Source organism: Scyliorhinus torazame, chromosome 16 (genome assembly GCF_047496885.1).
Source record: "Scyliorhinus torazame isolate Kashiwa2021f chromosome 16, sScyTor2.1, whole genome shotgun sequence".
In the NCBI taxonomy this organism is placed as follows: domain Eukaryota; kingdom Metazoa; phylum Chordata; class Chondrichthyes; order Carcharhiniformes; family Scyliorhinidae; genus Scyliorhinus; species Scyliorhinus torazame.
Window position 1 is genome coordinate 101408020 of NC_092722.1, and position 25123 is coordinate 101433142.

The 25123-nt window shown below is 50.7% G+C and overlaps 1 protein-coding gene across 1 annotated transcript in view; it reads right to left on the reverse strand.

Moving 5' to 3' along the window:
• The window catches only part of mypn (myopalladin), a 400028-nt gene that overhangs the window by 165102 nt on the left and 209803 nt on the right, over positions 1-25123 (reverse strand). Inside the window, 1 exon segment of the mRNA XM_072478794.1 lies at positions 17519-17840. Within this exon segment, the coding sequence (XP_072334895.1) occupies positions 17519-17840 (322 nt within the window).

Genomic DNA, 25123 nt, shown 5'->3' on the forward strand with positions numbered 1-25123 from the left:
ACGACCGGATGGAATGGAGAGCGTCCGGGAGGACCTCCTGCCACCGTGAAACTGGGAGATCCCTGGACCGTAGGGCCAGTAGGACGGCCTTCCAGACCGTGCCGTTCTCCCTTTCTACTTGCCCGTTCCTCCGGGGGTTGTAGCTGGTCGTCCTGCTTGAGGCTATGCCCTTGCTGAGCAGGAACTGGCGCAGCTCGTCACTCATGAAAGAGGACCCCCTGTCGCTGTGGACGTATACGGGGTAACCGAACAGCGTGAAGATGCTGTTCAGGGCTTTAATGACTGTGGCCGCGGTCATGTCGGAGCAGGGAATGGCAAAAGGGAAGCGGGAGTATTCGTCCACTACATTAAGGAAATATGCGTTGCGGTCGGTGGAGGGGAGGGGCCCTTTGAAATCGAGACTGAGGCGTTCAAAGGGGCGGGAAGCCTTAATCAGGTGCGCTCCATCTGGCCTGAAAAAATGCGGCTTGCATTCCGCGCAGATGTGGCAGTCCCTTGTGACTGTACGGACCTCTTCTAAAGAGTATGGGAGATTGCGGGACTTGATGAAGTGGTAAAACCGAGTGACCCCCGGGTGGCAGAGGTCCTCGTGGAGGGTTTGGAGGCGGTTAATTTGTGCGTTGGCACATGTGCCGCGGGATAGGGCATCGGACGGCTCGTTCAGCTTTCCGGGCCGGTACAAGATCTCATAGTTAAAGGTGGAGAGCTCGATCCTCCACCTTAAGATCTTGTCATTTTTAATCTTGCCCCGCTGTGCATTATCGAACATGAAGGCTACCGACCGTTGGTCAGTGAGGAGAGTGAATCTCCTGCCGGCCAGGTAATGCCTCCAATGTCGCACAGCTTCCACTATGGCTTGGGCTTCCTTTTCCACTGAGGAGTGGCGGATTTCTGAGGCGTGGAGGGTTCGGGAGAAAAAGGCCACGGGTCTGCCCGCTTGGTTAAGGGTAGCCGCTAGAGCTACGTCGGAGGCGTCGCTCTCGACCTGGAAGGGGAGGGACTCGTCGATGGCGCGCATCGTGGCCTTTGCGATGTCCGCTTTGATGCGGCTGAAGGCCTGGCAAGCCTCTGTCGACAGAGGGAAGGTCGTGGTCTGTATTAGGGGGCGGGCCTTGTCTGCGTACTGGGGGACCCACTGGGCGTAGTACGAAAAGAACCCCAGGCAGCGTTTCAGGGCTTTTGGGCAGTGCGGGAGGGGAAATTCCATGAGTGCGCGCATACGTTCGGGGTCGGGGCCTATTATCCCATTGCGCACTATGTAGCCCAGAATGGCTAGACGATCGGTGCTAAAAACGCACTTGTCCTCGTTGTACGTGAGGTTCAAGGCTTTGGCGGTCTGGAGGAATTTTTGGAGGTTGGCGTCGTGGTCCTGCTGATCGTGGCCGCAGATGGTTACGTTGTCGAGGTACGGGAACGTGGCCCGTAATCCATGTTGATCAACCATTCGGTCCATCTCCCGCTGGAAGACCGAGACCCTGTTTGTGACGCCAAAAGGGACCCGTAGGAACTGGTATAATCGCCCGTCTGCCTCGAAGGCTGTGTACTTGCGGTCACTTGGGCGGATGGGGAGCTGATGGTAGGCGAACTTGAGGTCCACGGTGGAGAAGACTTTATACTGGGCAATCCGATTGACCATGTCGGATATGCGGGGGAGAGGGAACGCGTCTAGTTGTGTGTACCTGTTGATGGTCTGGCTATAATCTATGACCATCCTTTGTTTCTCCCCTGTCTTCACTACTACCACCTGCGCTCTCCAGGGACTATTGCTGGCCTGGATAATGCCCTCCTTTAGTAGCCGCTGGACTTCGGACCGAATGAAGGTCCGGTCCTGGGCGCTGTACCGTCTGCTCCTAGTGGCGACGGGTTTGCAATCCGGGGTGAGGTTCGCAAACAAGGACGGGGGTTGCACCTTGAGGGTAGCGAGGCCGCAGATAGTGAGTGGGGGTATGGGGCCGCCGAATTTAAACGTAAGGCTCTGTAGGTTACATTGGAAGTCTAATCCCAGTAATGTGGGGGCACAGAGTTGGGGAAGGACGTTAAGTTTGTAGTTTTTGAATTCCCTCCCCTGTACCGTTAGGGTGACTATGCAGAATCCCTGGATCTGTACGGAGTGGGATCCTGCAGCTAGGCAAATCTTTTGTGCGCTGGGGTAGGTAGTTAAGGAACAGCGTCTCACCGTGTCGGGGTGTATAAAACTTTCCATGCTCCCGGAGTCGACTAGGCATGGCGTCTCGTGGCCGTTAATTAGGACCGTTGTCGTCGTCGTCTGGAGAGTCCGGGGCCGAGCCTGATCGAGCGTAACCGAAGCGAGCCGTGGTTGTAGTAGTGGGGTGTGGTCCGTTGTTGCCGTCCAAGATGGCGTCGGGGATGGACAAAATGGCTGCCCCCATACATCGTACGTGGCTGGGGGGTCACAAGATGGCGTCGGGGGTGGACAAAATGGCCGCCCCCATGCGTCGTACAGGTCGGGGGCGGTCCAAGATGGCGGCGCCCCTCCTCCCCTCGTGGTGGTCGGGACCCAAAATGGCGGCGTCTGCGGGTCGCACATGGTGTGCTGGGGGGTCTGGGGAGCGCTAGGACCGCGCGGAGTTCCTTCACTGCGAGCGCCAGGGCCGCGGGCGCTAGGACCGCGCGGAGCTCCCTCGCCGGGGACAGCGGTGGTCGGGGCCCAGGTAAGTTGCGCCAGCGGGTCAGGCGTGGGGCGTGGGATGGGGGTGAGGGCCCAGGTCGGCGGGTCAGGCGTGGGGCGCGGGACGGGGGTGAGGGCCCAGGTCGGCGGGTCAGGCGTGGGGCGCGGGACGGGGGTGAGGGCCCAGGTCGGCGGGTCAGGCGTGGGGCGCGGGACAGGGGTGAGGGCCCAGGTCGGCGGCGCCGGCGGGACAGGCGTGGGGCGGCGAGCGCTAGGACCGCGCGGAGCTCCCTCACCGGGGACAGCGGTGGTCGGGGCCCAAGTCGGCGGAGCCGGCGGGTCAGGCGTGGGGCGCGGGAGGGGGGTGAGGGTGGCGTTCGGGATGCGAAAAACCCCCTCCTCTCCATGGAGAGTGTTGGCCGGCACCCAAATCGGGAGCGCCGGTGGCGGGTCGTACATGGACTGCGGGGAGGGGGGTTGGGGAGCGTGGGCGGCGTGCAGGGCTCCCAGTTCTCCCGGGGCTGCGGTGGTCGGGACCCAGAGCGGCTGCGCCTGCCGGTCGCACATGGCGTGCTGGGGGGGTTGGGAGGCATAGACTGCCTGTAGGGCTCCCTCTGGCCCCGGGACGGCGGCGACCTCGCGGGATCGGCACACCACCGCATAGTGGCCCTTTTTCCCGCAGCTTTTGCAGATGGCTGCGCGGGCCGGACAGCGTTGTCGGGGGTGGTTCGCCTGGCCGCAGAAATAACAGCGGGCGCCCCCGGTGCGACTCGGCGTTTGGGCCGCGCAAGCCTGTGGGGTGTCCGGGGGGGGGGGGTTTGCCGCGACGGGTACGTACGGGGCCCAATGGCCTGCCGCGCGGCCGGGGCCGTAGGCGCGGGTAGCGCGGCGTAGTACTCGTCCATCGATTCTTCGGGAGCTTGCCGTCTCGTCGCAAGCTGGTAGCGAGCGTAGATTTGGTTAACTGGGCGGACATAGAGACTTTTCAGTGCTGCGAACGCCGTCTGGAAATCGTCAGTGTCTTCGATGAGGGAGAAAATCTCTGTGCTTAACCTCGAGTGCAGGACCTGCAGTTTTTGTTCGTCTGTGACCCGGCCAGTGGTCGGTCTGAGGTAGGCCTCGAAGCAAGTCTGCCAGTGTTTGAAGGCTGCTGCCGCATTCACTGCGTGGGGGCTGATCCTCAGGCATTCTGGAATGATCCTGAGCTCCATAGTCCTTTTTAGGCACGCTTAATAAATTGTAGCGCACAAAGACTCCATGAGACGAAAAGAGTGAAGTCGATGAGGCTTTATTAAGCGTGTCTGTTCCCCAGCAGCCCGATAGTAAACTGGCCTGCGGGGGAAGGCATCGGCTTCTTATACTTCGCCTTCAGGGCTGAGGTCAACGGCCAACCAGGACCCGGGATCTGTCAGACAATGACATTAGGGCTTCCAGTCCCACATGACCCCCAATACATACTACCACATACACCTCTATCAAGTCACCTCTATGCCTTCTTCACTCCAGTGAGAAAAGCCCTAGCTCCCTCAACCTTTCTTCATAAGACATGCCCTCCAGTCCAGGCAGCATTCTGGTAAATCTCCTCTGTACCCTCTCCAAAGAATCCACATCCTTCCTATAATGAGGCGACCACGCTGGACACAATATTCCAAGTGTGGTCTAACTAGAGTTTTATAAAGCTGCAGCAAAACCTCACGGCTCTTAAACTCAATCCCCCGTTAATGAAAGCCAACACACCATACGCCTTCTTAACAACCCTATCAACCTGGTGGCAACTTTGAGGGATCTATGTACGTGGACCCCAAGATCCCTCTGTTCCTCCACACTTCCAAGAATCCTGCCTTTAACCCTGTATTCAGCATTTAAATTTGACCTTCCAAAATTAATCACTTCACATTTATCAAGGTTGAACTCCATCTGCCACTTCTCAGCCCAGCTCTGCATCCTGTCAATGTCCTGTTGTAACCTGCAACAACCTTCAACACTATCTACAACTCCCCCAACCTTTGTGTCATCGGCAAATTTACTAACCCACCCTTCCACTTCCTCATCCAAGTCATTTCTAAAAACCACAAAGAGCAGAGGTCCCAGAACAGATCCTTGCGGGACACCACTGGTCACCGACCTCCAGGCGGAATACTTTCCATCCACTACCACTCATTGTCTTCTTTCGGCCAGCCAATTCTGTATCCAGACAGCCAAATTTCTGTGTCTCTCATGCCCCCTAACTTTCTGAATGAGCCTACCATGGAGAACTTTATCAAATGCCTTACTGAAATCCATATACACAACATCCACTGCCCGACCTTCATCAATGTGTCTCGTCACATCCTCAAAGAATTCAATGAGGCTTGTGAGGCATGACCTGCCCCTCACAAAGCCATGATGACTATCTTTAATCAAACTATGTTTTTCTAAATAATCATAAATCCTATCTCTCAGAATCCTTTCCAATATTTTGCTCACCACAGACGTAAGACTGACGGGTCTGTAATTCCCTGGGATTTCCCTATTCCCTTTCTTGAATAGGGGAACAACATTCGCCTCCCTCCAATCATCCGGTACTACTCCCGTGGAGAGTGAGGGCGCAATGATCATCATCAATGGCGCAGCAAACTCCTCCCTCACTTCCCGTATTAACCTTGGGTATATCCCATCAGGCCCAGGGGACTTACCTATCCAGATGCTTTTCAAAATTTCCAGCACATCCTCCTTCTTAATATCAACCTGTTTGAGTCTATTAACCTGGTTCACACTGTTCTCATGGGCAACAAGGTCCCTCTCTCCAGTGAATACTGAAACAAAGTATTCATTTAGGGCCTCCCTCATCTCCTCAAACTGTAGGCACAAGTTCCCTCCACTGTCCCTGATCGGCTCTACTCTCACTCTGATCATCCTCTTATTTCTCACATAAGTGTAGAACGCCTTGGAGTTTTCCCAAATCCTTTCCGCCAGGGATTTTTCATGCCCCCTTCTAGCTCTCCTCAGTCCATTTTTGAGTTCCTTCCTGGCTACCTTGTAACCCACCAGAGCCGAGTCAGATCCTTGCTTCCTCAACCTTACGTAAGCTTCCTTCTTCCTCTTGACTAGAAGCTCCACTTCTCTTGTCATCCAAGGCTCCTTCACCTTACCATTCCTTCCTCGTCTCAGTGGGACAAAACTATTCAGCACTCGCAGCAAGTGCTCCTTAAACAATCTCCACATTACTGTTGTGCACCACCGAGACATCTGACACCTGGCCTGGTTCGTTGCCAAGCATTAAGTCTAATATGGCCTCCCCCCTAGTCGGCCCATGTACATATTGAGTCAGGAATCCTTCCTGCACACACCTGACAAAATCTGCTCCATTCAAATAATTTGCACTAAGGAGGTTCCAGTCAATATTAGGGAAGTTGAAGTCACCCATGGCAACAAGTCTGTTACTTCTGCACTTTTCCAAGATCTGCCTCCCAATCTGTTCCTCTCTCTCTCTGCTGCTATTGGGGGGCCTATAGAAAACTCCCAATAAAGTGACTGCTCCTTTCTTGTTTCTGACTTCCATCCATACTGACTCAGTAGACAAACCCTCCTCAACTATCTCCTTTTCTGCAGCTGTGGTGCATTCCATAATTAACAGTGCCACACCCCCTCCTCATTTACCTCCCTCCCTATTCTTCTGAAAGTATCTAAACCCTGGAATATCTAATAACCATTCCTGCCCCTGTGAAATCCATGTCTCCGTAATGGCCACAACATCATAGTTCCAAGTACTGATCCATGCTCTAAGTTCATCTCCCTTATTCCTGACACTCCTTGCATTGAAACAGACACACTTTAACCCATTCCACTGAGTGCAACTTTGCCCTATCAACTGTCTATCCTTTCTCACAGACTTGCTGCAGACTATTTCCGCCTATTCAACAGCTACCCTATCCTCTGATCCATAGCTCTGTTTCCCATCCCCCTGCCAAATTAGTTTAAACCCTCACGAAGAGCTCTAGCAAACCTCCCACCCAGGATATTGGTGCCCCTCCAGTTTAAGTGCAATCCGCCCTTCATGCACAGGTCCCACCTTCTCCAGAAGATATCCCATGATCCACATATCTGAAGCCATCCTTCCTGCACCAACCCTGTAGCCACATGTTCAGCTGCACTCGCTCTCTGTTCCTTGCCTCACTTGCACGTGGTATCGGTAGCGATCCTGAGATCACTACTCTGCTTGTCCTGCTCTTTCGCTTCCAACCTAACTCCCTAAAATCACTTTTTAGATCCTCATACCTTTTCTTAGCTATGTCGTTGGTGCCTATGTGCACCACGACTTCTGGTTGCTCCCCCTCCCACTTAAGAATCCTGTAGACTCGAACTGAGACACCCCTGGTCCTGGCACCCGGGAGGCAACATACCTTCCGGGAGTCTCGATCGCGACCACAGAATCTCCTATCCATTCCCCTAACCATTGAGTCCCCAATCACTATTGCTTTTCTATTCATGTAGGGTAGGGTAGATAAAGGGGAATCAGTAGATGCAGTAAAGCTGGATTTCCAAAAGGCAGTTTTTAAGGTGGAGCTCAAGATTTAAGGCTCATGGGGTTGGGGTGAACCATTAGCATAGATATGGGATTGGTCAATGGACAGGAAGGAGAGGGTATGGGTAAATGGGGCATTTTCAAGTTGGCAGGCTGTAATTAATGGAGTGTCATAAAGGTCACCTCTGCGGACCTCAGCTCTTTACAATCTATGTTAATAGTTTAGACTAAGAGAGAGGGAACTAAGTTTGCTGATGATATAAAGCTAGGTGGGAATGCAAGCTGTGAGGAGGACAAAAAGATGCTGCAAGGATATATGGACAGGTTAGGTGGAGTGCGAGCAAGGTGGCAGGTGGAGTATAATGTAGAGAAGTGTGAGGCCTTTGGTCACAAGAATAGCAAAGCAGAATGTTTTTAAGAGGTCGGAAATGTGTAAACCTTGATGTTCAGAGAGAGCTGGGTTTGGCTTACAAGGAACGCGAAAAACTATCATGCAGGTACAGAAGCATTAAGGAAAGCAAATGTTATGTTTGTGCATATTGCAAAGGGATTGGAGCATAGGAATAAAGAAATCTTGCTACAACTGTGTGGGACTTTGATGTGATCCCATTAACGACCGGCAGGAGTAGAGAATCCCGCTGCCAATGAACACCGCTCCGTTGAGAAACATGTGGCTGGGGGACTGGAGAATCCAGCCGTAAGTCTATATTCTCCAGAGTTTAGCAGAATGAGAGGTGATCTCATTGAAACATTCAACATTAGGAAGGAGCTTGACAGGATAGGTAATGAAACACTGGTTCACCTGATTGGGGAATCAAGAACAAGGGAGCATAGTTTCAGGATAAGGGAGCTGAATGTTTAGGACTGAGATGAGGAGAAATGTATCCACTCAAATGGTTATGAATCTTTGAAATTCTCTATTCCAAAGAATGATGAGTATGTGCCAATGAAAATATTTAAGGTTGAGATATACTCAGATTTTTGTCCTCTCAGGAAATCAAGGGATATGAAGGGTGAGATTCTCCAGCCGCGTCCACCCAGAAACTGGAGAATCCCGCCCTCATATCCCTTGATATGAGGTCAATGGACTTCTCCATCGTCCGCATCTCACCTGTTGCATTCCTGCGGCAGGCGGGGCTGAAGAATCCAGCCCAAGGAGCGGGTGGGAAAGTGCTGTTGAGTGGAAGATAAGCCACGATCATATTGAATGGTGGAGCAGGCTCAACAGTTTCTATGGTCTCCTCCTAGGCCGGGATTTTCCAGATCCCGTGGCGGGTTTCTCAGCCCTGGAGGGGGATCACCCAGCAGCATAGCCAGCGAACAACAGAAATGGCCATTGACGTTGCCGGGGCTGGGTGATACCGCTGGCAGCCAGCGATGAGCCGCCTCTGCAGCCTGAAAACCCAGTCCAGTGGGAGGGGCAAGGTGGATCAGAAAATCCTGGCCCTACCTTTTGTTTCTTATGTTCATATTCAAACTTTGTTGGTTGGCAAATAAGCATAACTATTCACAGAGCCAGGTGCTGATGCACATCTTGGGGCTTACCATTGAATCAGAAACTGAACTGGACTGTGGCTACCAGAGCAAGTCAAATCTGTGGAGTCTTGTGGCGAGTAAGTCACCCCCTGGCTCCCCAAACCTGTCCACCATCTACAAGGCACAAGTCAGGAGTGTAATGGAATACTCTCCACTTGCCTGGATGAGTGCAGCTCCAACAACATTCAAGAAGCTCGATACCATCCAGGACAAAGCAGCCCGCTTGATTGCTCCCCCTTCCAAAAACACTCAAACCTTCCACCACCGACGCACAGTGGCAGCCATGTGTTCCATTTACAAGATGCACTGCAGTAACTCACCAAGGCTGCTTAGGCAGCACTTTACAAACCCATGACCACGACCATCTAGAAGGACAAGAGCAACAGATACCTGGGAACCCCACCAGCTTGACGTTCCCTCCAAGTCACTCACCACCCTGACTTGGAAATATATCGCCATTCCTTCACTGTGGCTGGGACAAAATCCTGGAACTCTCTCCCCAATAACCTGCCTAGCCATTAACCCCTTAATCACAGCTTTAGCAGTCATATCACCTGGGTACCTTCCATTTTAATAACATGACTGCAACAGACGCATAATACAAAATACATAAAAATTCCTGCCTTCACCATCAGTGTCAAAGCACTCCACTACTATGGCAAACTGAACTTTGGTGTCAAATTTGTTTTATATCACTCCTGTAAAGGGTATTGGATGGTTTTCATGAATTGCAGGTGATACATGTCTACATATTGCTGTTTTTATGGTATAAAAGCTATTTGTGTTCAGCTGCATTTTAGCTTTAGGCAAGCGTTGCATTGCATGCTTTTTTCGAAGTGTTGATACTTCCAAAAACAACATTGACAGCTGCAGATTCCCCCCTTCGTTCTAGCAGTAAACAGGTTACAATAAAAGTTCAGGTCATGTCAAGCTCCTGTCGTACATTAAAGATAACTGAATGGAAAAGTGCAGCCTAAATTATACATGGTACTGAATTGTCAGCGTGCTTCTGTGAAGTCCTTTGAAATTTCAAACGTGATCTGTACAAAATAAATCTCTGAACCTAATCCACTGACCAGTTCCAACAAGCAAAAGTGAGGAACTTTTAAACTATCGATGCTCAAATTTACAATTTATTCTCTGCACTTTTGAAGTAAAAGTTCTTATTACCCATCCTTTTTATTTATTAGCCAGTGGGAAAAGATATTGGCCAGGATTCTCTCACTCGTCCGTTGCCGCCCGTTGCAAGCGAGAATGGAGAATTGGAGACGAGGCCAAAACTCCATTCACTTTCACTGGGACCGGAGAGTCCCAGTCGCGAGCGACGTCAGAGATTCACACCATCATCCCTGATATTCTTCTCCGCTGTGCCTTGGAATGCTCAGTTCTGAGGTCCAGAGGGAGAAAAATGTACCCGTTACACCAATTCTCTGCCTCTTCTATACTGCCCTTTTCATGGCTTTTGGCACTTAAAGATTGCAGCAAATAGGAATAGGAGCAGACCATTCAGCCCATCAAATCTGCTCCGTCATTCAATATGATCATTGCTGATTTTGGGCTTCAACTGCATTTTCCCGCAAATTTCCCATATCCCTTGATTCTCTGAAACCAAATATCTGTTTAATCCCAGCCTTAAATATATTCAATGATGAATGCCACAACCCTCTGGAATAGAGAATTGACAACCATTTGAGTGTTTTCTGATTATACCTAATTTTCACTCATTCTGATTCTCCTTCATGGGGCGGCAGGGTGGCACAGTGGTTAGCACTGCTGCCTAACAGCACCAGGGAGCTGGGTTAAATCCCGGCCTTGGGTCTCTGTGCGGAGTTTGTACTTCCCCCCGTGTCTGCATGGATTTTTTACGGGTGCTCTGGTTTCCGCCCACAGTCCAAAGACGTGCAGGTTAGGTGGAATGGCTGTGCTAAATTGCCCCTTCGTGTCCAGGGATGTGGAGGTGCGGTTGCAGGGATAGGTATCGTGTTCTTTAAGCTAGACGGTACAGACTCAATGGGTCGAATGGCCTCCTTCTGCACTGTGTGAATTCTGTTCTAAGTAGGCCCTTCCCATCCATTCAATCCATCCCCCTCACAATATTGTACATTTCAATTACAGCTCCCCTCAGCCTCCCTCTGTTCCAAGGAGAACACTCCAGCCGATCCAATCTATCCTCATTGCTGTAATTTTCCAGTCTCGGAAACATTCTCATCAATCTCCTCTGTACTCTCTCTAATGGTGTAATGAGGTGAGCTCTGTTGGCTGGACGGCTGGCTTGTGATGCAGAGTGAAGCCAGCAGCGTGGGTTAGTCATAATATACACCATTATATTATAGTGCAGACACACACACACACTGATGGACATGTAGTGGGACCAATCAGCATACACAACACCGCAGCCAATCACCAGTGAAAGCACACGCACTATAAAGACAGGGGACAGGAGAGTTCCCGCTCATTCTAGTAGCAGCCAGCTTGGAGCACAGAACTCACAGCCTGCAACACAGACATTCACCATGTGCTGAGTGCATCACCTGGTTAGGACTAGGCAAGGGTCAACAGTTAAAGCTGGTATTGCATTTACCCACAGTTCAAGTATGTTAATATAGTTAACCTTATAATAAAATAGAGTTGCACCACTTCCAGTGTTGGTGACCTGTTTGTGATCCAGAACACCCAACACATCATGGTACAAGGAGTGGTTGCATACTAGCACTTCTGAGACCCACCTGCAACTAATCAGCATTCCGGCATCCTGAAGTATGGAGAACGTAAACCCGCCGCCGCCGCTCCGCATCGCCTGCAATCTCGGGGTCAATTGGAAGATTTTTAAACAGCGCTTCCAGCTCTTCCTCGAAGCCACGGACAGGGAGAATGCCTCGGACACCAGGAAGATTGCTCTGCTCCTCTCCACGGCCGGGCAACACGCCAGCCACATTTTCAACTCCCTCACATTCGCAGACAACGAGGACAAGACAAAGTACAAGACGGTTCTCCTCAAATTCGATACCCATTTCAGCACAGAGGTCAATGAAAGCTTCGAAAGATACCTGTTCCAGCAGCACTTGCAGGGTAAGGACGAGCCTTTCCAATCCTTTTTAACACACCTCCGCATCCTTGCGCAGTCCTGTGGCTACGGGCCCACCTCCGACTCCATGATACGTGACCAGATCGTATTTGGTGTTCTGTCGGACCCCCTGCGTCAGCAGCTCCTCAAAATTAAGCAACTCACCCCAGCGACTGCCATCGAGACCATGAAAATGCCACCAGCCGGTACTCCCACATGCAGCGGCTGAAACGGCGTGGCAAGGTCCCCACGAGGCGGAATGGGTCCAAACAATTGAACACCTCCAAGGCTGCAGCCTGGATGAGGGCGGCCATTTCGCGCGCTATTCGCGGCCTCCCGCGCTTGTACGCGCCAAACGAGGGGACGGTGAAGTGGAGGAACGTGATGCGCAGGCGTGCACCACGCAGGACTGCACCGCACATGCGCGGTGACGCAACGAGCGTACTAACGTCACGCCGTGCAACAACTGTGGCTCCGCCCATTTAAAGCGGCAATGTCCTGCAAAATCGCGACACTGCCTACGATGTGGCAGACTTGGCCACTATGCTGCCTGCTGTTGAGCAGCTCAGTCTGCCAATTCGCATCGCTTCAGCCAGCCTCGCAGGAACGTTCGGGCATTTCAAGCCACGTTCACCGAGTCCGATTCCGACTTCCCGCAGATCAGTGACACCGAGGACCCGAGGGAGCCTTTTCGAGGCGCTGTTATAACAAAGAACAGGCTGTCCCCGAATCAAAACCAGCAGCCTCTGTCGGTGCGCAACATTGATCCAGACGACGAGTGGCGTGCCACCCTGACGGTCAACCAGAATTCGTCGCCCACCTCAGAGGCTTGACTTATGAGTTTTACAATGTTGGACTCTTTGATCTGTTCTGTTATCCTGTTTCATCATTCCAGTAGTTTGTATATAATGTTCATTTCGTTGTTGGTGTGACACCCTATTTCTCTGCACCAGGCACCTTCCCATGTAAATAGATTAGCCTCATGTACATAGTCATGTAAATAACACGCACACACATAGTCAGGTACATTCACTATATGATATTTATTGTCACGCAGGCACATGTTCTTTATATAAAAGGGGGGATGTCATAATAAACACCAATATATTATGGTGCAGACACACACACACACACTGATGGACATGCAGTGGGACCAATCAGCATACACAACACCACAGCCAATCACCAGTGAAAGCACATGCACTATAAAGACAGGAGTTCCCGCTCATTCTAGTAGCAGCCAGCTTGGAGCACAGAGCTCACAGCCTGCAACACAGACATTCACCATGTGCTGAGTGCATCACCTGGTTAGGACTAGGCAACGGTCAACAGTAAAAGCTGGTATTGCATTTACCCACAGTTCAAGTATGTTAATATAGTTAACCTTATAATAAAATAGAGTTGCACCACTTCCAGTGTTGGTGACCTGTTTGTGATCCAGAACACCCAACACATCAGGGTTCAATTCCCGTACTGAGGTTATTACTGAATGCCCCGCCTTCTCAACCGTGTACCCCACCTGAGGTGTGGTGACCCTCAGTTTAAATCACCACCAGTCAGCTCCCCCCGCTCAAAGGGGAAAGCAGCCTGTGGTCATCTGGGACTTTGGCGACTTCACTTACTTTACTTAATGGGGCGACCAACACTGCACAATTTCAGTTATCTGAGGGCATTTAAAGCTTCTACCAATTCCCCTCAGAATAGGTGGGCTTTTATCACAGCAAGAGGGATCTGAAATAGACCAGGAACATTTCTTCCCATCTTATTTTCATACCAGCACCCACTGCAGGAACACAGTTAGGCCCACACTCAAGAGAGGGAGAGAGAGAGAAAGAGAGAGAGAGAGAGCCGAGAATTCAGAGCCCATGGAACAGTTGGGTGGGAAGTGGGGTGATGCATTCTGACTGTGGACCTTCCACATTCTGAGAGGATGTCTCAAGGAAACAGATGAGTGATTTTTTCATTTATCTTTCAAAATTCATAATTAGTAATGGTGAAGTTATTTGGCAAGTAATTAAGTAAAGTTGCCATCGTCCCAAATGACCAGAGGCTGCTTACCCCTTTTGGGGGGTCAGGGGGAGCTGACTGGTGGTGATTTAATCTGAGGGTCACCACACCTCAGGCGAGATGCAAGGTTGAGAAGGTGGGGCCTTCGTGAATAATCTCAGCCACTACGGGAATTGAACCCACGCTGCTGGCCTCACCCTGCATCACAAACCAGCTGTCCAGTGAACTGAACCAAACCTCCCCCCCCACTTTGCTGGGTAACAACACTACTATTGGTAATAAGGTTTACTAGTAAAGTTTATTGGGAATTGTAGGTTTTATTAATTATAAGTTAACTTTAAAAAGTAATAACTTAATTAACACATAATAATGATGACAAGGCAGGTGGTGTGACTGCAGAATGTGGGTCTCCTGGATGCCAGTGTGGCCCAGGACAAACATGTCTGCAGTAAATGTTTGTGGCTTGAGGAACTTCAGCTCAGATTCATTGGATTAGGGCGGGAAGGGCTCGTTTTTCAGCCGGAACAGACACGATGGATCAAGTGACTTCTTTCTGTGTTGTAAATGTTGTGCGATTAGTGGATCTGACGGAATAGTTAGTCAGATATGGGAGGCCAGAATATGTTTTATTTTAAATAATTCTCTTCCAGCCAATGCATATGGATTTTCAGGCCTGGAAGCTTTCTGACTGCTGACCTCCAGTATTAGTCAGAAGGTCCTGAGGCTGGTGCCAGCTGTGCTGCTGCATGACATGAATGCTTCACAGGGATTCAAGGCTTGGGTCACTGTCTGCATATTCTCCCCGTGTCTGCGTGGGTTTCTTACGGGTGCTCCCATTCCCTCCCACAAGTCCCGAAAGAGGTGCTTGTTAGGTGAATTGGACATTCTGAATTCTCCCTCTGTGTACCCGAACAGGCACCGGAATGTGGCGACTAGGGATTTTTCCACAGTAATGTCATTGCAGTGATAATGTAAGGCTACTTGTGACACTAATAAAGATTATGAAATAATTATTAATTGCACCCGTGTTCTTCCCTCTGTTTCCTTGCATGTGGTCCTGCCAGGGATTAAACGCAAGTCAATGCTGCAATTGGACCACGCGAAGGCCAGGTTCAATTTCAGACACATACAGGGCGGGTTCTCCATCCTGCCAGACCTGATTTCTGCTGCGGTGCACCCCCGCCAGCAGCGGGATCCTCCGATCCGGCAGCCAGCCAATGGGGTTTCCCATTGTAGCCACCCCCAAGCCATTGGGAAATCCGCGGGCGTGAGTGTGCTGCCGGAGGATCCCGCCGATGGAGAATCCGGCTCAAAGACTTTGATTGGGAATTCCAGGCACCCTTCAACTGCCCAGGGCACAGCAAAGGAAGATCAAAGCGGAATATCAGGGCTATCATGATTATAGCAAGTCCTTCTGTAAACTACATGGAGCTCCCTCTCCCCATAGTCTGCATCATTTCATTGCAGTAGATATAAATTGATTAAAGAGGCTAAAATCATTCCTGCTGACGTTTGCCTTTACGATCTGAGAGCTGTGTTGGAACTTCGAAAAAAAACTGAAAGAAAATATGTGCAGGGAAAGAGAACTCTGATTGGAATTGCTTGCCATAAACTTTGCTCTCAAGCTTATCATTTTATGTATTTTTCAGCAAGGTTACAAATTAGATCATCAATTCTATGCAAACGTTCTGGAGGTCTACAGACAGCTGTGCTTGCACTAATGAGAAGATAGTCTTTTGAAACAGTTGGGATGGTCTGCCAATGAATGAATACCATTCTTTCAGCAACAAACAAATAAGAACCAATTGTCGCTTCATTGTTGTATGGAAGTACATAATTAATCCGGGATTGTGGTTTAGCAGATGTCAAAGGTTTTAATTCAGATACAGCAACAGGATCTGCAACATAAACCTATTCATTCTAAACAAAACAGGATAAACCCAAAGGAATAGAAACTACACAACAAAATAGCTTGTCACTTTACATCACTATTGAAAATAATATTGACAGACGGAGCTGGAAAGGGGTTTCTACTTCAGATAACAAGATGGTTTCTGCTGGTTAACCGATTGGTGACAACGGATCTTAGGCTCAGCATTATTAACAGAGCAAAGGGGAATTGGAAGATTTCCCCCTCCCCCCCCCCCCCAATAATGTTGAGACCCCAAGATGCTTTACAACAATAAGCTTCAGTTGGGAGCAGAGATTGTGGGTTCATAATGCCACTCCAGAGAGGGGGGCACTAAAATCTAGGCTGACAGTGCCGTGTATCAAAGTATTCACTCAAGTGCCTGAGGCCTCCAGACCACATCTTCAAGAAAATACAATTACTCCATTGGGATACCTTTGTACAAAACGGCCTACAGATATTATTGTTTCCCCTCACAATCCTGACTTTCTGATTCACTATGTGTCCTACAGAATTTTAGAAAGGAAATGGGGTTCCGTCATGGCGCAGACCACTGGAGGCTTATATCAGTTATATCAGCCTTATATCAGGACAATTCAGCTCTCCTATCTATTGTGAAGAATCTCCCACGTTAGGTATAAACACAGATGTACATATGCAACCTTCTCGTACAGGTTTATGATTTAAAACAACTGGTTCAGTTTCCTCCAAGATAGTTCAGTCAACTTGAGAAGTTTCAAACAATATTTCAGAAGAACATTTTCCTATGCTTCAACTAGGCTAGCAGAATAAAGCTTACAAATTGCTAATTATCTCACATGTAATCAAATATTTATCCCCTTGCGGGGAACCAGACTAGATCTGCATGCGGATTGCTGGATCACTCTTTGGGTTACAGAGAGAATTGATATCGTGCCCCTCATATTTCAGGGTAACCAAAGACTCTTGCTGCTCAGCAATACTTTAATAAGTTTAGTCGCTGTTATAATCCAGGAATTGGGGCACTAATTTGCAAACTGCAAAGGCAACAATGTTGTAGCTTGGTTCAGCTTCAAACAGTCACCAAGGAAGGGAATGCAATCAGTAGCTGGGGTTGGCAGCTTGGCAATCTCAGCATAGGCTGCAGGGAGAGGGACCAGGTCGGCAAATCAGTTTCTGGCGATGAAAGGGGTGTAACCATCGGCCCAGCCGATGGCAGCCATTGCCGATGGGAGGCCTCCCATGTATTATGGATCAGTTATGAAGGAAGACCCCATTACTGTAACCTGCTGGGAGGCCGCCACAGTTTACCTGGCTGTCTCCACATGTGGCGGGGCCTGTCCCAACACCAGAAGATCTCCAGTGGGGTCATTAAGTGGCTAACTAATTGGTTTAATTGGTCACCCAGCTCTGGTTGGCAGACAGACAAACTACTGACGTATTGCTGTTGAGAATATCCCGTGTCTTCAGGCAGATCTCGGATGCCCCTCCTTCCGCCTCCTGCCACCATTTTACCAGGTCCTCTGTCTCCCAGGGTAAAACCCAGCGCTAGGGAACTGAGTTTTATTCATGGAACAAAACATTACCTGCTCCAAGCTCTCTTCAGATAGCAGCATGAATCTGCCACGAGCTTTGTAACTTTAAAATATACAGCCTAATGTTTATGCATTTTCGAGTGCTACAAGTCTGTTTTGTCGGCAGAAAAATTTTAAATATTGAAAACTGAGACAAGCGGTAGTCAATAGGACTGCTAACGACAACTGTCCAAATTATAGCATTGTTGTACCAATACTTCAATCAGGAGATGCTCTGCCCTCAAACTCCCAGTGTTTCAGACTACATAAACGGCGTAATAATTCTGTAGGTCCGTATTTGTTATTTACTACTCACAGTTTTGGTTTGACAGATACTGGCGGGGGTTCTTTTGTGGGTGAGATTAGCCCCGATGCCCAGGTATTTTGTCCATTCGTTGTGCCATGTTCCCTCTCAAATGAAGGCTCGTTTCCAGTGTCATCTTCAGGCAGTTTGAAATGCACCCGCAGCCTCGCTTTCGGTTTGTGCTCGTGATGGTTCACAAGAACACCCTCCAGTTTGGGTTTTAGGTGGGCAGTGGGACGCAGCAGCGTCTTGATTGGCTGGACTTTCGCCCCAGTGCCCTCGACTGCTGCAGAGCTTGAAGCATTCATACTAACAGCAATACTGTCTTCAGTTCCTGTGAAGAGGGTTAGCAAATAGGATTGAAGGATTGCGGTCAGTTTACTGCATAAAAAATATGAATACAACAGGTAGTCTACAGTCAAGAGCCAATTTAAAGAAATTGAATTCTGAGTTGTGAGCCTCATCCGCCAGGAGCACGGCACAGAAAATTATGGACGTGCTTCCCACAATTTTCCAATCTCGTGGAACTCACCAACAGGCGGGCTCACCACCATGAATGTGGTCTTGTAAAATCTGCCCTCAGATATAGAATTAAACAATTTAAGGAAGCACTACATTAAAAATAAACTGATAGTAAAAAAAAATTACAGCCACTTTTTAGAGCACTCATTGTGAGCCAAGAGGACCACGAATGTTACCCTGGCCCTCAAGCAAATCTTCAACCTCCTTTTTGCCAATCATGGCCTCTTCTTCACTGACAATGATCAACAAGCCTGCCATTCACTCACAATTGAGCTCTGGGGCGTCATTCTCCGACCCCCCGCCGGGTTGGGGAATGGCCGTTGGCCGCCGTGAATCCCGCCCCCGCCCCCGCCAAAGTCTCCGGTACCGGATGGGCCGAAGTCCCACCCAGAAATTGCCTGTCCCGCCGGCGTAAATCAAAGCTGGTATTTACCGGCGGGACCAGGCGGCGTGGGCGGGCTCCGGGGTCCTGGGGGGGGGCGCGGGGCGATCTGACCCCGGGGGGTGCCCCCACGGTGGCCTGGCCCGCGATCGGGGCCCACCGATCTGCGGGCGGGCCTGTGCCGTGGGGGCACTCTTTCCCTTCCGCCTCCGCCACGGTCTCCACCATGGCGGAGGCGGAAGAGACTCTCCCCACTGCGCATGTGCGGGAAACTGTCGGCGCCCGCTTACGCTCCCGCACATGCGCCGCATTTCCGAGCCAGCTGGCGGGGCAACAAACGCCATTTCCGCCAGCTGGCGGGGCAACAAACGCCATTTCCGCCAGCTGGCGGGGCGGAAATCCCTCCGACGTCGGCCTAGCCCCTCAATGTTGGGGCTCGGCCCCCAAAGATGCGGAGCATTCCGCACCTTTGGGCCGGCGCGATGCCCGTCTGATTGGCGCCAGTCGGCGGACATCGCGCCGTTGGGGGAGAATTTCGCCCCTAATCTCGTACATTGGGGTGTCATCTGTGATTGCTTCCCATTCCTGTGTGTTCATTTCATAAACTTATCAGTCCTCTGATTCACCTCACAGGGGCTCTGTTGCCTAATCCCATGGGAAGGCTGTTTAATCATAGTAACATTGAGTCCTAATGGCACAGTTAACCCATACAGTTGGTCACTGTAGAGCAATCAAGTCAGTTGCATTCCCCACGGGCAGCAGGTTTTCTTCCCTCACATACCCATTCAATTCCTTTTTGAAATGATTCATCATTTCTGCTTCCACCACTCTCATAGGCAGCGCAATCCAGGTCGTTAGCACTCACGGCATAAAAATGTTCTGCCTCATATACCCCTGCATCTCTGGCCCAGAACCCCTCGTACCATCAGCTAATGGGAACAGCTTTTCTTTGCCTAGTTTATTGAAACCTCTCATAATCTCGTACACCTCTATCTCCCCTCAATCTCCTTTGCTCCAAGGAGAACATTCCAGTTTCTCCAGCCGAACCTTGTGACTAAAGTCCTTCATCCCTGGAACCGTTCTGGTAAATCTCTGAACCCTCTCAAGTACACACACATCCTTCCCAAAGAGTTGTGATCACAACTAGGTGCAACCCTCTAGTTGTGCTCCAACCAGAGCTTTGGAGAGGTTCGGCATAACTTTCCTTTGTTAGTACTCAGAGGGCGAAATCTCCCATCCTGCCCACGGTGGGCTTGGTGGCGGGCAGGAGCAAATAAGGTCAGAAACTCGCTGGTGTAAAAGCCCATTGCAGTTCTCCCATTGGTGGCTCAGTTTTCCCACTACCCAGTGGCGTGAATGCCATTTTCCTTCATTTGCGTCTCACGTACGCTTATTAAAACAACTTCCCACCGGAATGTCATCAGGCCTTCCAATCTTGCATCGCACTCGCAGGGAATCACGTCGGCCTCAATCCCATTTGAGAAAGAGTGGCGTGCACAAGGCAGATCTCAGTGCGCTCTAGACTTTGAGGTGAGTGTAACATACATAGCCTGCCTGCCATCGCACTGCACCGCTCCTATTGTGCTGAATGCCACTCTGCAGGGGCAGACTAGTTCATGCCCTCCAGCTCCATGCCAAGCTGGTCTTCATGGGCAGCACGGTACTGTTGGGCTCAAGCACCCTCCACTTAACCAACTCGGTTCAGTACGGCGCCTATGGTCAGGAGTGCAGTGGCCGTCTGCTCCCAGTGTCTGACACCATTGTCTGTCTGGACAGCACTGTGCTGTGGCACTCATACTGCCCCCACTTAAGCAGACCGAAGTTCAACTATGGGTGGTTTGTAAGGCAAGGGTGGGGCGGACGAAGACAAGGGGTCAATGAGGAAGGAGGGTTGTGCAAAGTGTCATGACATGCAGACACACACATGATATACAGACAAGCAGCTAATGGACACAGAGAACAGGACATGACCAAAAAGCAGGCAGGACACTCAGGGGTGGGATCTGACTATAAAAGACACAAGGCACGCACACTCCACCTCTTTCCACTGATGAACATCTAGAGAGCCAATCAAGGGTGTATGTACAGTATCACACCTCCACCATGTGGCTAAGAGCTAGTCTGGTTCAGTCAGACAGAGTAACCACACTTAAGTTAGCAGAGAGTCGAACTCACAGAGAACTGTGCTAACTGTGCTATTAGTTCAATAAACCGGATTGAACTAACTTCAAGGTCTGGAGTATCTTTCTGATCTAAGCTGCAGCCAGTTGCAGCCAGTGTTAGACCAGTGTACCTAACATGACACAAAGTGGGGGGGGGGGGGGCAAGGGGGCGCAATGCCAGGCCAAGGGGCAAGGAGGTGAATGAGGATGATGAACAATGGAAGGCAGAGGGAATCATGAAAGCCTGGGAAGCTGGACCCCGACAAGGCTGCACGAAACATTGACAATGAGGGGCTCAAAGGGGTACCACATCATTTACTGGAATGTGATTGACAAAGACTCCAGGTTCTGGGGTGAGGGCTTGTTTTAGTGGGTTGGTTCACAGCAGCATTCAGAATTGGGGGAGGGGGTGGGGTGGTTTGGGAGTTGTCCTTACTCCTCTTTGTAAAGGGAAAAGATGTCAACATTCCTATTTTAGTTCAAGTGCCTTGCAGACAGGAGTCAGAGAGTGCAGAGATTCCTACTAAAGGGAAAGGAGTCACAGATGACAAGCAGTTAGGAGACTATGTGGACCTCACAGTCAGACGTCAGAGAAAGGAGACAGTGCAGAAGTGCAGCAGGAGCAATCACTGGAACCATGGCGTACCTCAGCTGCAGGAAGGGGCAAGGGCTGTGTGCTCCAATGGAAAAAGCACAGCTTAGTGTATAGGACTTTCCTACAGTCGATGTCCCTGGGCTGGCCGGGCTCTGTATTGGATGGCAGAGATAATGGTGATGGCCACCGGGGCCATCTGCAGCCTGTAGGTAGGGAAGACGTGGGGCGGGATTCTCCAACCCCCCGCCGGATCGGAGAATCACCGGGGGCTGGCGTGAATCCCGCCCCCACCGGTTGCCGAATTCTCCGGCACCGGATATTCGGCGGGGGCGGGAATTGTGCCGCGCGGTTGGCGGGCCCGTTTGCTCTGGACAAGGATAGCCAAGCTGCAGGATTCACAGGTTTTGCAGCTATCTCAGGCTTCCCAAGAGTGCAGGGTGCTATAGACTGTACCCATGTGGCTATGGCAGCAACCCCTAATGCCTATTAATCACAAGAGCAGTCAATGTGTAGCTGGTGTGTGACCATCGCAAGCACATCCTACACGCATGTGTATGGTACTCTGGGAGCTGCCAAGACTCCTACATCCTTAGTCATCCCCAGATGCTTGGGAGTGTTGAGAGGACAGGATATCTGCAGGATAAGGGCTAACCACTGAAACACTGGCTGATGGCTCCAGTGCTCCGCCCTCAGACTCGTGCCAAGGAAAGAAAACATTACTGCTTCCCACATCATCGCAGTTTGCTGTGTCCTTCACAATCTGGCTATGCAAAGAGGTGAGGCCTTTACCAGAGAATGAATTGGAGAAGGATAAGAACTCATCGGAAGATGAAGATGTGGAGGTCCAGGAAGCCCAAAGGGCTGCTGAGGGTCAGCGTGAGCACGCTGATGTCCCCGAGGAAGGAAGACATGGGGAACGAGTCCCTGATACTTTAATAACTGGCAGGCTCCAGGATGAGTAAAGTTAAATGAGGTCATCTGGACACATCCTCCCCTCCAGCCCTCCAAGCCATTCCATGCCATCTCAGGAAAAGGCCTAACCATTGCTGAGAGGACGTGTCCTGCATTCACACTCAAGCATCCCAAATCCAGGACTCGCTAGCATTTGATCTTAGCTTTGGTAGGTGGTGATCAGCTAATGCACTCACTCTGTGAACTTGAAACGCACTGAGGAACGACAGTAATATTAGGCAAGGCTTGAAGCTTTCAACACCATTTAATGATGCAAATGCTGCCGCAATAGCTGCGACCAGCCTCAGGATCTCATCCTAAAATGCATGTCTTGTGTTTGAAAACTGACGTTGAGGAGGCCCACGTGCCTCGAGAACCTCCGATTGCATGAACCTCAGTTTTGTCAACCAGCACTCTATGTTGTACTTTGTCAGACACTTTTTTAAAAATCCATAAAGACAACGAGCGCGATTCTCCCAATCGGCGACTAAGTGCTCCCATCATGGGGAAACCAGAGTGATTCTCACTGGGACGAGGAGCAATCCCAATGTGCCATTCCATAGCATTTAGAGAAGAATTTCTTCTCAACAGGGTATTCAGTGCCATTAACTGACACATCGGGCTTCTCGCTGGAACTGAGAGGGGTAGGACCTAATCTCACTGAGAGGTCCTGCTTCTCTGAGATCGGAGCACCATTTTTAAAGGACCCTCCCGTGCTCTTTCTGGGGAACACTTGCGAACAAAGGCAGCCTCATAAAAAAACTGCAGTTAGAAAGCCACTGAGTTAATGGAGCTCTGTAGAGGTAATCTTAATCACCTTTGGAACCTACCTCAACCTGTCAATCAAAAATCGTTTAAGAGGCAATGGTGCATGCAATTGAATGCAAACAATACAGTTCAAAGCTTTTCGCCTTCTTTGCATACTCACAGACTTCAATACTTTTAAAAGGCAATTCAATTAATTGTGAAAAAAACGCTTCAAACTTTTCCACCACATTAATGGGATTGTTTTTACCTTCATCTCACAGATTTCTGAACTTGGCATACAGCCAGAGTTTTTAAACGATTTAGGAGTCCAGATGGAAACACTTTCACTTTATTCTGAGAGAACTTTAATTTTTAGATACTGACTGTTAAAAGGGTTTGAAGGCTGCAGTTGGGTAGAGGACCCACTTCAGCACCCTGGAGGCAATTATAGAGAGAAACTCAATCCTATACGACCCCTCGGAGTGCAAGCAGCTCGGTCCCCATTTCTCAGGCTTGCATGTGACTAACTCATGCCAACGGGACTCTCGGCTGGGGGGGCTGAAGCATTCCAGGAGACTGGTGAATTGGGTGTCCTGCCATAAAATCATATGCTAAGCAGCTCTAATGAGCTATTTGCATGTTTCTAGCAGGTCAGGGCAGGAAGATCATCGGGAACATTGGAAAACCTGTTATTTCTGGTGAGCCTGGCTGGGAGACCCACAGTCGGTTTGACACACGGCGCAAATTCCAATTTTGGCCCGACGCAGGATTCAGCAGGCCATCATGAATCCCGCAGCTAGCAGGCAGCCCTGACGAATCCTGGCCAACATCGTCTTCATCAAACTTCTCCATTATGGCATCAACAACTTCGATCGGATTAGGCAAGCATGAACGTCCTTTCACAAATCTGTGCTGGCTCTCCTTAATTAACTCCAATTTCTTGGTTGATTTTTTTCCCCCCCCCCCCGATTATTGGGCGGGATTCTCCGACCCCCCGCCAGGTCGGAGAATCGCCGGGAGCTGGCATGAATCCCGCCCCTGCCGGTTGCCGAATTCTCCGGCACTGGATATTCGGCGGGGGCGGGAATCACGCCATGCCTGTCGGCGGAAGCCCCCCCCCCCAGCGATTCTCCGGCCCACGAGGGGTCGAAGTCCCGCTGCTGGAATGCCTGTCCCACCGGCGAGAATCAAACCACCTCTCTTACCGGCGGGACTAGGCGGCGCGGGTGGGCCCCGGGGTCCTGGGGCCCGCGGGCCGATCTGGCCCCGGAGAGTGCCCCCACCGTGGCCTGGCCCGCGATCAGAGCCCACCGATCCGCAGGCGGGCCTGTGCCGTGGGGGCACTCTTTTCCCTCCACCTCGGCAACAGCCTCCGCGATGGCCGACGCGTAAGAGACACCCCCCCTGCGCATGCGCAGGCTGATGTCAGCAGCCTCTGACGCCCCCGCGCATGCGCGGACTTCCGCCGCCCGGCAAAGTCCTTTCGGCCCCGGCTCGTGTGGCGCCAAAGGCTTTGCACACCAGCTGGCGGCGCGCCAACCACTCCGGCGCGGGCCTAGCCCCTCACGGTGAGTGCTTGGCCCCTAAAGGTGCGGAGAAATCTGCACCTTTGGGGCGGCCCAACGCCGGAGTGGTTCACACCACTCCATCCCGCCGGGACACCCCGCCCCGCCAGGTAGGGTAAAATCCCGCCCATTGTTTCTAAAACCTTACCCACCACTGATGTTAAACTGACCACTGTAGCCAGGGAGATTGGACAACTAATGGATGCCCTTCCGATATCTCCACCCCTTCCCTCTGCAACCTGGGATGTAAACCCAAGAGCGACAGTGGTAGAAGACACAAGTAAGGGGTACAGACAGTGTATCTGTGGCCACAGACATGACTCCAGGATGGTGTGTTGCCTCCCTGGTGCAAGGGTCAAGGATGTCACTGAACAGCTGCAGGACATTCTGAAGGGGGAGGGGGATCAGGAAAAGGTCGTGGTTCACATTAGTACCAACGACATAGGTAGAATGAAGAATGAGATTGTGCAGCAAGTATTTAGGGAGCCAGATTTCAGATTCTAAAAAGTTGTAATCTCAGGATTACTCCCAGTGACATGTGATAGTGAGTATAGGAATAGGAGGATAGAGCAGATGAATGCGTGGCTGAAGCGATAGTGCAGGAGGGAGGGCTTTAGTTTCCTGGATCACTGGGTCCAGTTCTGGGGAAAGTGGGATCTGTTCAAGTCAGACAGGTTGCACCTGAACCATAAC